Raw genomic sequence first — 12,844 nt, 5'->3', positions numbered from 1 at the left:
GGGCCTATTTGGCCCATTTCGTGGCTCCAGTGGCCCACTACGGCCTTAGCCCACGAATTCGCTCATGGTGCCCTTCGTCGTTGCACGCCTACGTTTCGTGAGCTCAGTTCACAACACGCGCGATCACACGCTCGTGTGGCACCATACGCCATTTTCCCAGCTTTTCGACATTTTGTCGATCTATAGTCATAGCAGAGTAAACAACACACACATTTTTGGCTTTTCAGCCGACTACCGTACGGTTACACACCTTTGTTAACAAAGAGAGTGGCTAATCCTTGAGCACCAAACCTACATCAATTCCAACGCACAATCAATCATATGCCGATAAGAATACAACCAACCTTATTAACCCTTACTCAAATGAATGACTTGAGCAAGATAAAGGGAATACTTACCAAATCACAAGGTTAATTAGGGAGAAGTGACAATCATTCTAACCCAGTAGAACAGAGGAGCAAAGCTAGCACCACTCATCTCTAGCCATTGAACGGCAATAAAGAATAAGGTTAAACATAAGATTACCAACAGGGAGGTGAATATTTACAAAGAATCAATACTCACCACTTGATCACAGAATATTCGTACAAGTCGAAAATCGATGTAGAGAGGGAGAGTGCTGATATTCGACCAAAGAAACACCACTTGAGAATACCATAGAAAAACAGCAACCGGTCTACAAAGAAGAAATCGATTGAAAGAATTGAGAGAAAGAGTATTCAGCTAAGAAAACTGAGAAGTAGTAGAGGTGAGAAGAGAGCAGTGGTTCGACCAACCAAATGAAAAGAGATTAAGGGGAAGAAGCAAAGTTCGATTTCGGCACAAAAATTAAGTATCTAATCGACCAAGGAAGTAGCGATTCGAGATAGGGAAGGAAAAACAAAGAAAACGAGCAGAAGGAGGAGGCAATAGAAGAATTCGGCACCAAAAAGCACAAAAATCAAATGCCAAAAGAAAGACACACAAAACCGAAACTTGAGGAACAACACTCAGCCGAAATTCTGAGTACCTCCTATGCAAATTCGGCACAATACCACACCAACTAAAACTCCACTTTTTCCTCCTAAAAAACCTCATTTATCTCTTCCATAATCCACTCCTTGACCAGTTTAAACTTCCCGCAACAGAGTTTCAATCAAACTCCACCTCTCTCACCACAAAGAAATAAAATGAAATATCCCTTTGCATTCTATGGGATTTGAAGCCAAGCTCTCACAGTAGCTATGTCATGCCACTACCACTAGGCCACAAGCTCACTTGTGTCACCTTCCTCCTACAATGTTTTATAAAGCCTACAAGCCAAAGTTTGAGTTCACTTAAATAAATAAAACGAAAATTTTTCCTACACAAAGACTTGAACCTCAAACCCCATGTATACTCCACACGCCATTTACCAATAGACCACTATGATTTTTGTGTCATGGTCTACCCAAATTTAACTATAAGCCTATTGGCCCAAAGCTAGGTATTTACTAGTAAAATAAAATTTTTGCTAAAGCCTAGGTTTGAACCCAAGATTTCACCAACACTTCTCAGGGCCATTAACCACTAAAGTAGACATTTAATTGTGTCATTTCCTTGCACAATTAAATACTTATATAAAACCTCCTTACAGACCCATCCTTAAGGCCCAATACTTCTAGGCCCAAATTCGGGGCATTACAAGTATGAACTAACTCTAAAATTTAAATTTTTCTATCAAATATAGTTTTTAATAAAGGTCTAGCATGTTTGGCTTCAACACATATTTCACATTTATTAAAGCTACTATTATCTAGATTAGGAAGTAGATTCATTTTTAGGAGTTTTTTCATAGAATGAATATTCACATATCCTAACCTAGCATACCACATGTCAAACTATTCAACAATATAAGCAAAAGTGGTGGCTTTATTATTATTAAACATAGTCCTAATGACAAATATACCTCCACTCAAATAACATTTCCCTACATAATCTCCATTTTAGGAAAGTATAAGTTTATTGGATTCAAAGGCTAGTTTAATGACTGCCTTATTCAATAGTCCACCACTAATCAAATTTTTACGTAAGGCAGGTACATAAAGGACATTACTCAATGCCAATATTTTACCAAAAGTGAGTTTGAGTAAAATGTTTCCTTTACCACGTACTTTGGAAGTGTTTGAGTTACCCATGTAGACTTTCTCACCTTCAATTACCTTTTCAAATTCGGTGAACATTTCTTCGTTGGCACAGAAATGTTTAGAGGCACCTGTGTTTACAATCCACTCGGTATTATTTTTGACTAGGTTTACTTCGATAACCACAACGATTATAACATCATTTAGATTTTCAACTATATGCACTCGTGGTTTGTTTTCATTCTGGAGGTCAGAACGTTGGTAGCATTGGCATGCTTTGTGTCCATTGTTACCATACACGTAGCACTTCACATGGTTGTTGGGTTTCTTATTCTTCCCTGGTTTCTTGAAATTGATAGCCTTTTTATTATTGAGTTTTACTACCTTCTTTGAACTTTCAACATCTTTATTTCTGCTAAATTTGGAACTAAAACCAAATTCAATGAAGTTAGCTTTTAAAGGAAATTAAGTTGAGGTAACTAGAGTATTATCTTTAACGTGATTGGCTTCTTCAATCTTCATATTGTTGATCATTTCTTCCAGAGGAATGTCTCATTTTTTGTGTTTTAGGAGATTATGGTAGTCAGACTAGGATTTCTGTAGCTTTTTAATCAAGACATTTACTTGGAGGATCTCACACATCTCCATCCCTTCTGTTAGAATATCGGAAATCGGCTTCTCATATATATGAACTTGATCTATAATTAGCTTATCACCGGCCATCTAGAACTTGATCCACTTACCAATAACATATTTCTTGACTCTAACATCATCGACTCCATATTTCTTCACCAATGTATCCCAAATGGATATAACTGATTTATTTTTGACAAACAAGTCGAAGAGGTTGTTAGCCATATGGCTTAACATGTGACCTCTTACCATTTTGTTGTCCTTTTTAAATTTGGTTTTTTTAGCAACGACATCTAGATCTTCAGGAACAGTGGTAGAATCTTCAAGTTTCTTAGTTGCAAGTGGATTGAAAAGGATGTAGTCAACTTCAAGTTGTTCAAAGAAAATGTCCATCCTTTGATACCAGTGATGATAGTTAGTCTCGTCAAGAGGTTTGAGCTTGGGTAGACCAGGGATGTATTTGTTGGTCGGGGTAGACATGTTTAAGTAGTAGTAATTCGTTTCTAAATTGTTAAAAAATAAGCTATTGCAAAACAAATCTATTAGCACTAATTGGAAAATAAATGACAAATTAAGAAATTAGAAATTTACTATGCCATAATAAATCCACTGCCTTGGAAACAAATTTGCACTGATTGGTGTAATTGTGTAGTGGGTGTCAACCCCAAAGTTAACATAGTGCTTCGATATTCGTACACCTGAATAAAGAAGGTGGAACTCGATTGGTGTTGCTCTTCTTAGGGAAATCACAGTGGGATCAATTCCCAGGAAAGTTTAGAGGGGTTACGGTCAATCCCTCTTAAAACACAAACTCCTAGACAATTTTTTCTAAAGTGATTTAGGGGAAAACAGACAAAGTTTATAAGAAAATTGAAAAGAAAGGAAGAAGAGAAAAGTGCTTTCAGAGAATTTTTTTTTTGTATGAAAAATAAGAAAATCAACCCTCTATTTATACTAGAAACGGAATGGAAAAACGATAACTAGACAAGGGCAAAAGAGTAAAAAACGCAGGGACAGTTTTGAAACTGTCCCACTATTTCCACACCCAATAGCCAAAAATATCTCAGTTCCTGATTTTTTGTAACAGTAAAACTGGAAAAAATAAAACAGTTTAAAGATATTATTTTCTGGAAAAAAATAATAACACTTAGGCTCCGTTTGTTTGTCAGTAAAATATTTTCCGGAAAATAATTTCTGAGAAATGATTTACTTTTCTGGAAATGATTTACTTTTCTGGTATTTGGATGAATCTGTGTAAAATATTTTCAGTTGTTTTGCGATTTCAAAAATATTTTCCGAAAAAGTTATTTTTACATATATTAATAAATTTATATTTTAAATTATTTTTACATATATTGCAATAATTTATTTATAAATAAATAAATTAAATTAAATATATAATAATACTCAATTTTAAGCTAAAATATTAACCGTCATAAATTGAAAACAACTAAAGTCTATTCACACTTTTTCAGATAAACATCAAACACAAATACTTTAAGAAGAAAAAGAGAAACCCCTGTAACATAGGTTTTCCTTGTATAAATAATGGAAGTTTATTAGCTTAATATTGATGACCACAAAAACTTTATTATTCATCAATTTAATTTACAGAGAAATTATTTTTTCTCAAACAAATGTATAATTTGAAGACATTGAAACTAGGAGCTCAAGTCAAAGCTCAAAGCCTTGTATGAATATACAACCAGTGACAAAGAACCAATTAATATCCTAAGAAAGTTGTTCTATATTGGTACAGGCTTCAACTTAATGCCATGTTTATCTGTCATGTATCATGCTGCTTGCTTTGGATTAGTTAAACTAATCAATCCTTTCTAGATTAAACATTACCATATCTTCAAGCCCTAACCGGAAATCACTTTGAGGAAGACATTGGAGACTCTTAATTGCAATATCAGCTTTCTCTTTTACCAACTCTTGTGCCTTGGACATATCCCATATCCCATATATATGATCCTCCAGCCTGTGTATCCATTGTGTTGGTGAATTTGAAGATGCCTTGGACATATCCCATATGTGAACAAGATTATCATTACCTCCACTGGCCAGTTGTTGTCCAGAAGCTGACCATTTCAGCCCACAAACTTCTTATTAATGTCCTCTGTAGGTTTTAACAACATGGGATCTAATTCCTTACATCATTGTTAACTATCATACCATCCATTCCTCCAGTTGTAAGAATGTGACTGTTCCATACCATTGAACCCACTCTTGGTCGGTGACAACCTCTCAGAGTGCGCAACTACAAGCATTAGAAAATAAAGGATTGTGACGGAATAAATGACAGAACTGGGAAATAAAAAGAAATTGCTAATATTTAGAGATTATACAAACCTGCCTATTTGAAGCAGAATACCGTAACTGTACTTTAGAATTGTTCAAGCCAATGGCAATATGCCGACCATCAGGAGCCCAACTCACACTTGTTACCGGGCCATTGTCATCATCAATGGTAGCAAGTTCTAAAGTAGAACTATTTGAAGCATCCCACAAATAAACAGTGTTTCCAAGTGCTATTCCAAGAACATTGCTGCTGCCCCAGTCCAATAAATTCAAGTAAAGTCATCGATAAGGTCAAGAGCATCCAATGTTCTCTCAGAGCTCTGAAGAACCAAATGATAATCACAATGCATTAGCGCCTGTGGAACCAAAACCTAATGTCCAAAGTCCAAACTAGTTAAATTGCATATGTTTAAATTGCATATGTAGCATGTTCTGCTTACCTGGGGAATGTGTCTTCAGGGCTTCGAAGGTTTCTCTGGGTGAGCAGAATAAGTTGTGTGGTCAGAAGGAAAGAGTTCAACAAGTTTTGGTGGCTTGTTCTTGAAAGCCAAGATTCGAGTCTTATTCATGTTCAAGGCCTCAGCTAGTTGCATCCTATAGGCATCCCTGGCTGGTGAGAAAACTGTCTGGTTCTCTTTGATCTTCCTCCTTTCAGTCAGCATGTAATGAGCATAATCATAGTCCATTGCTGAACAATTTGGTATGAATCTATTGAGTTGCCAGTACAAAGAAAACACCCAATTTGAATGTCATTACAAAGTGTAATTTATCAAGATATAATTTTAAGCAAATCAGTTTCCTAAAATAAAATTTTAAGACCAATGTTTTATTACTATTTACGTATATTCCATTGTGAAATTGGAAAACCATATAAATAAAGGACAAGAAAGCACTCATGTGAATGTCATCACAAAATCTAATTTATCATGCTATAAAATTGAAGTCTTATTTAAACAAATCTGTTTCCTAGAATCAAAATTTAAGACCCAAGGTTTCATTACTATTTACTTATATTCCTTTGTGTGATTGGAAAACCATATAAATCAAGGACAAGAAAGCATTCAAATTACATGTCATCACAAAGTCTAATTTATTAAGTTGTAAATTGAAGTCTTAATTTAAACAAACGTGTTTCCTAAAATCATTCAAGACCAAGATTTACTCGTGTCCCTTTGTGAAATTGAAAACTCATATAAATCAAGGGCAAGAAAACCCTGTTTTGCAATAATAAAATAAAAAAGTATTAAGTTGGGATACTTACATTTTCTTTAGAATTTATTCTCTGGAGAATCTGTTCCTGAAGTGGGCATCTGGATCGTCCTCTCAATTTTGAAAAAGGATTCAAAGATCCTGCATCCATATTGTCAAACAAATATAATAAAAAATAACAAAAATTAAACAAACAAAAAAAAAGAAAAAGACCCTTCAAGAAATGAGTAAGCAAAGCCCAAAAGAATTATTTGTATATACGAACCCTGAACCTGCAAAATTCAAATCAAAATTTTTTATGAAAAAAAAGAAAGAATGATAGCAGAACTAAAATCAAATGAAAAAAAACTAGAGAAATGCAGGAGTAAAGAAGCTATGGCTGTAGATGTTCGAGAGAGAGATTGATCGAAGATAATTGGATGAATCGACGATCATATACAACATTGACGATTAAGAGAACAAAAGCAGATGTATTCGTCTTTGCAGTTTAGAGAAAACTTAGGAAGATGCAAAATTAAGCAAAAATTCCAAAAAAAATATGCAATCATAATTACTACAACTTAAGCCAATTCAAGGAGTTGAGGATTATGGAAGACAAGCCATTGGGATCTTGGAGTTGAGGACTATGGAAGACAAGCTGTTGTTAAAGGTCCTCCTGGATGAGCCAATCTACAATCATAATTACTACAACTTAAAAAAGCATAAAAAAGGAAAAAGAAGAAATTCTTCAATAGAAAAATTTACAGAATGGATGAAGAAGGGAACTGGATGAAGAACAGGAGGAGGAGAAAGAATATGGTGAAGAAATTCTTCAATAGAAAAATTTACAGAATGGATGAAGAAGGGAACTGGATGAAGAACAGGAGGAGGAGAAAGAATATGGTGAGAGTGGAGGAAGATTTTCCGAAAAATGTCTTACCGATTAAAAATCTGTAAGACATTTTCCCTAAAAAACTCATATCATTTACTGTGTTTTGAAAAAATTAGACGTGCATAATAGGCCTATGGCCCAATTATTCAAATAGAGTAAGAAGTAAAACTATATAAAAATTCTCTAAATAACTTGTACTCAACCAATGTGAGATATATCCACTAACATCAACACTTTACATTATCAACAATTACATTAATAGAAACCATTATATTAAAAGAATTCAGAAACAAACTAGGCTAGAAGTATATCACCCTAATCAAATGCTAAATTAATAAAATAAGATATCCCTACTGCAAAACAAAAGCATCACTTCTTTTTTTTAAATATATCACTTATCAATTTCCTTATATTTCGTTAATTTTTTATAAAAAATATGAATTAATATCCGTACATGACACGGATATCAAACTAGTTGAATATATATATATATAAAGATTAATGTTAACATATGATGAGAACTATTCAAAAATAATAACACCTAAGTTAATTATTTTATAAATTTATGGTAATATAAATGAATATTATTATCACTAAACATAAAATGAAATAACGAAACAATGATATCTTAGTGTTAAGAAAATTTTAACAGAAAAATAATTATTGCATTTTCTAAGCTCTCTCTTTTCCCTTTTGTTTGAAAGTGGTCTCTTGTTTTTGAGTTTCCTTGCTCATTTTCCTTTTTTTTTTCCTTGATTTAACTGGAGTTTTTGTTTCCCTTGTTAGGGTTTTGCTCCTTCATCAAGTTTCCTTCTAACGATTTCAACCCTTGGTTATTGATCACATGAAGCTAGGAGGGGTTATTGAGGAGGTGACTTTGTGGGTGTTGTGCATGGTTCCGATTCAGGGCTCCTATAATAATATTTTATTGTAACAAGTTGTTGAAGCACCTTTTTTTTTTAATTCTATTTTATATATCGTTTCAGTAATAATTATAAAATGTGAAGTACATTTTTACTAAATTATTTCTCTATACAATCTCATTTTAAATATTAGTAAAATTAATTTTATTTCTATGTGAAATAATAATAAATTTTAATAAAATATCATTTCTTTATATGAAAATATATAAATTATATTTTATTTAATGAAATAATTTTAAATAATTGAATTACATTTGCACACTATAATCTCAGGAATTAATATTAATATATTATTTTTATTTAAAAATTTTAAAAATTAAAATATAATATGAATCTCAAATGATGTTATACATGTTTTAGATGATTTTTAACTGCATAACTATCGCCTCTCCTGACATCCAAAGTTCGACACATAAATATGATTGTTATAAAAAAATTTTAATTATAAACTGTTATAAAGAGAGATATCTGTAATTGTGATCTAATCAAACTCTGCTTTTGAATGGTGCTCATAAATGTTTCGTGTTGTTTTATTTCTTTTATCTTCTTATGCCTTCTTTTGATGATTTTAGATAGTTGTTTCCTCTTTTTTTTTTTTTTTTGGGGATGTACTTCTGTGAACCTTGTACTCTTCAATGAACTCAGAGTTCCCATTGCCAAAAAGAAGTCAATTGAAAATAGTTCTGATTTTTTTTTTAAATTTTTTAATATGCAATAAACAAGAAAACAGTGTAATTGCTTTTTTGTACCCTGTACGGGTTATTCAGTCAACCTGAATTCGACTGAATTTGAAATAATTTTACAATTTAGACTAAATGTGACTAAAATTATTATTTAAATTTAATTGTAAAAGTAGTTTTTAACATTTTAAATAGTACAAACAAACTTTAACTAGGCAAGTCTTTTTTCCTTTTTTTTTTTTTAAATATTCAAGCAATGTACATCTTCTGTTGATAGATATTTGAGTTTAAAATAGAAAAGCTTAACAAAAGGTGTAGAGAAAATAACAGCAGAGAAATCACAGCTCTAACAATCACAATATTACTAACCTGAAGTATCTGAGAAAAGCGTATAAAAATTGCAAAAATAATCAGTACTCAAAAGCTGTAAGCATGTGCTTCTAGTAAAACACCTTGTTACATTTAACTATTTCCTATTTATGCTGCACAGAAAACTAAATATTCAAATACAACACCTCTAAACTTCTGATTATTTGGGTCAATATGGAAATGAAACTCTTCACTCAAGCATTAACAAAGACAGCAAACAATTCAATGACCAATTTACCAGCATTTGAATGTAATAACTACCTACTTCGCCAACCAGAAGCAGATTTCGGGATGAGTGAGATGGCATTCGAGGCAGCTTCTAACCTACACCATGATTATGGTTCATCTGTTAATACGAATTAAAAACAATGCAAAAGTGGAAAACCTCACATCATCTACATGCATTTTTACACAAGAAAGGAGGAAAGGAGAGAGAAAGCACTTAGATATCTCTTCAACTGCCTTCATAATTTCTGATGAACTTGTTTCCACCACTTGACCACCAAAAACCATCTCATCCAGGATAGTGTGTATCTGCAAAAGAGTTATTCAAGATTTGAATAAAATGAAGATAACCAAGTCAATCTTGGTGAGGAACAAAAAATGACCGAGCAAAAGCTAGATAGATTTAAAACAGAATATTGTTGTAAGACAGCATTCTAGCGACTTTAAACCATATTTCAGCGCACAGGTAAAATATTAAAATTTGGTCATATGAAGTGATTATTGAGCTTATTCTAAAACATTGTCCATATGGGCTATCAAGTTAATACTATGGAACTCAGGCGAAGTTAACTTCTAAAGTTGCAAAAATCGATGTCAAGGAACCCTCCCCCCCGGCAAATAAAAAAAAAAGGATTTACCTATCATAAACTAATATTTGGAACCTGAACCATACCCCATAAATGTTTTCTGAGAACACCATTTCCTATATGATTACCCATTCCATCCTCTAGCACTTGAAAGAAGAAAACTAAATAGATGCAGATATTAGTGATGAGACAACCTTGCTGTAATTGAACACGATGTCAAGCTCGCAAACATTCTGGAAGCATTTGTCCAACGTTTCCACAAAAACTGAAGGCAGCACATCTAAAGTAAGTAAAATGATCTAATATTTGAAAGAAAAATCAGCAATTATTATGATACCCAGCTGTCTAGTTTTTAAAGGAAAAGCATGACAAACCTGATAAATTATTGTCATCAGAGAACATGCAATTTTAGGGCTAAGCATCCATTAAATCTTGTAGCTTAATAACAATAATCACAAACATCATTCATGCAAAAAAGATGGTTATATACAGGTAGCATCTAGAAAGCATACTGATGCTATCGAGCTTTCCACTTAAAAGAAACCTGAGGTAAACTTAACTAAGTTGGGAGGCAAAACAACAGTGATCACTGATTCCAGCACACCTGAAAATCAATTTTATTTTCCAGTTTTCGCTAAATGCTCAAAAAGTAAAATCTATTTCATAAAAGGTGTATCCGAAATGAACTCAACCATAAATAATCACAAAGACCATAAAAGCGGATCTAGTCAGCTTTGCAGAAAAGGTTTTCTTATCCATAATACAAGATTTAAGTATTCAGAAATCTCCAAATATTGAGTAAATAGAAATCCTGGTTTGAAAGGTAAGCCCTAAAAGAAAAAAACTGGAAAGATACCTTGTATCAAGTCAAGCACGGCTAGCTCGTTTTCAGAACTATCAAATACAAAGACAAAGTAAAGTGTAGCAAAATGCTTGTATACAAGACGACTATCCTGCAAGTGAGAATTATGTAACAATTAATAAAGTTCTAAAGCAGAGTCGTAATAAAGCTCTGGAAGTTATTAACAAGGCTCAAATAAAAGTTCAAATCACGAGAACATAAGTGAAAATCAATTGGAAACAACTCTTACAAGAACGAGAGAAAGTTAGGAAAATAAAAGAAATTACCAGACCAAAAATTGATTCCGCATCTATGAAATTGCTTACGTTCTCAGCTCTACTGCATAAGACTGTTAAAAAAATCAAAATCAAAACTGAAGGGAAAACAAAAGAAAACGACATAAAAAAAGATATCTATAAGTAGGAATTCAAGCATGATCGATTAGATGGAATACCAAACAAGATCACAAAAAAAATGAAAACGAGTTTCAAGCGATCCAGAGAGGGCAATTCAAACCAATCGCAAGCTAAACTAAGAACAAATCGAGAGAAAGGAACCTGAAAAAACGCCGCGAATAAGCTCCTGCTGCTTCTCCACTGACTGATTTCAACCAAATCCGGGGCCACGTCGATTATTGAGAAGGAATTTGAATCGGTATGCAAGATTGCGGACTTCGAAAATGAAAAGTGGAGAGAAACTTACCAGATACTCATAAAATTTTGCCAGTCGTGACTTGCCTTGAGTGTTCATCACCATGACAGCTTTTATCATCTTCGCTCCTTTCGCTCACTCTAACCAAACAGTAATCTGGATTCGTTAAATATGTTCGCATCTGAGTATATAATGTAAACGGAAGGGAAAAGGTAGTCACTCAATTATGGGTAGATTTTAGTTTTGATTATTTAATTAAAAATAATTATAATTTGGTGACTGACATTTTTGAATTTATTTTCTTATCCCGTCCGTAATTAGAGGCGACCCCATTTTAATTAATATGATGATATTTTATTCCTAAATTTTATATTTTCTAAAAATAAGGAAAATTGTTTTTCACTATAAGAAAATGAAAATGAAAAAGAATTTTTAAGATTTGATTTTTGAAAATAATTTAAATTAATTTAAATTTTTAATTGGACTTTTTTATTTAAAAATATTAAAAAATTAAAAAATTTGAAAATGGTATACCAACTTAGTTATTTACAAAAATGGTATATCAATGGTGGTAGAGAGTGTCGCATAGGCGGCACCACCCTTATTTTCTGACGCACATCATTTTTAACTAAAAAAATAATTTTTTAATGGTACAACCTTGTTGATACGCGACACCAAAGTATTTTTTCCCATATAATTCCAATACAAGGTTTAAATACGAGTTTAGGACAGGTTTGGGTGGTGGTGCCTATGGGAAAAACTGCACCAAGGGTGGTGCCCATGTTATAAGTGGCACCAGTGGTGCCAATTTTGTAGGCGGCACTACTGGTGCCAATCTTGTAGGCGACATCAGTTCCCGGCCATTATTTAAGCAGTGTTTGGGAAAAAAAATTTGAGAATTCAAATACAGTAAAAAAAACTCTGTAGAAGAAGAGTAAATAGACAAAGAAGAATTCACAAGGTTAGTATATATGATATTCATTTTTTACATTACACTAATTATTTTGCTTGAAATTGTATTGAGAATTTTTATTTCTTTTTTAACAAATCTAATATTGAATATGGATAATCAATTTTTCGTATGTGTTTATTTCAATGGAGTAATTTGACAACAGTTGGATGTATAATTGAATGTTGCCAACAAATAGCAATGAGATTTAATAAAAATGTCTAGGTTGATGATATGAAGGAAATGATTAGTGCAAAAATTGTTAGACGTTGTGGGAGAAGGATCTCGAAACTTTTCTACAAGTTTTCAGTTTCGATAGATTTCATCAAATTCACCGAGATAGAACTTGTAGACGATGAACACGTGGAGACAATGGTCACTTTTTTTGTGGGAATCAGAGACACCAAAATGCACCAATTCAGTTATTTGTTGAGTTAGTTGATGTGGAGTCAGCTGAAGATCTCACTCCATTACGTGAAAAACATGGAGTTTAAGATCCG

The 12,844-nt window shown here is 32.9% G+C and overlaps 1 protein-coding gene and 1 pseudogene across 1 annotated transcript; both read right to left on the bottom strand.

Annotated features, from left to right (window-relative positions):
• Window positions 1-4,266: 4,266 nt before the first annotated feature.
• Window positions 4,267-5,746, bottom strand: LOC108479865 (cell division cycle 20.2, cofactor of APC complex-like; annotated as a pseudogene).
• Window positions 5,747-9,160: 3,414 nt separating this feature from the next.
• LOC108477404 (AP-3 complex subunit sigma) lies at window positions 9,161-11,711 on the bottom strand. Its single transcript, XM_017779943.2, has 7 exons — window positions 11,447-11,711; window positions 11,302-11,344; window positions 11,032-11,093; window positions 10,760-10,856; window positions 10,098-10,168; window positions 9,534-9,625; window positions 9,161-9,415 (listed from the first exon to the last, which is right to left on the bottom strand). Exons 1-7 carry the CDS (start codon window positions 11,513-11,515, stop codon window positions 9,349-9,351), a joined length of 501 nt encoding a protein of 166 aa, XP_017635432.1. The 5' UTR covers window positions 11,516-11,711; the 3' UTR covers window positions 9,161-9,348.
• Between the last annotated feature and the right edge of the window lie 1,133 nt (window positions 11,712-12,844).

The sequence above is a fragment of the Gossypium arboreum genome, chromosome 12 (assembly GCF_025698485.1).
Source record: "Gossypium arboreum isolate Shixiya-1 chromosome 12, ASM2569848v2, whole genome shotgun sequence".
NCBI classification, from domain to species: domain Eukaryota; kingdom Viridiplantae; phylum Streptophyta; class Magnoliopsida; order Malvales; family Malvaceae; genus Gossypium; species Gossypium arboreum.
Note: the sequence above shows the minus strand (reverse complement) of the source record. Positions and strands in the feature narration are given on the sequence as shown.

Coding starts and splice junctions, on each gene's coding strand:
- LOC108477404 (XM_017779943.2), bottom strand. CDS start 11,515: ATGATAAAAGCTGTCATGGTGATGAACACTCAAGGCAAGTCACGACTG. Junction 10,857..11,031: donor CGGAATCAATTTTTGGTCTG/GTAATTTCTTTT, acceptor TCTCACTTGCAG/GATAGTCGTCTTGTATACAA. Junction 10,169..10,759: donor CGTGCTTGACTTGATACAAG/GTATCTTTCCAG, acceptor TGCTGCCTTCAG/TTTTTGTGGAAACGTTGGAC.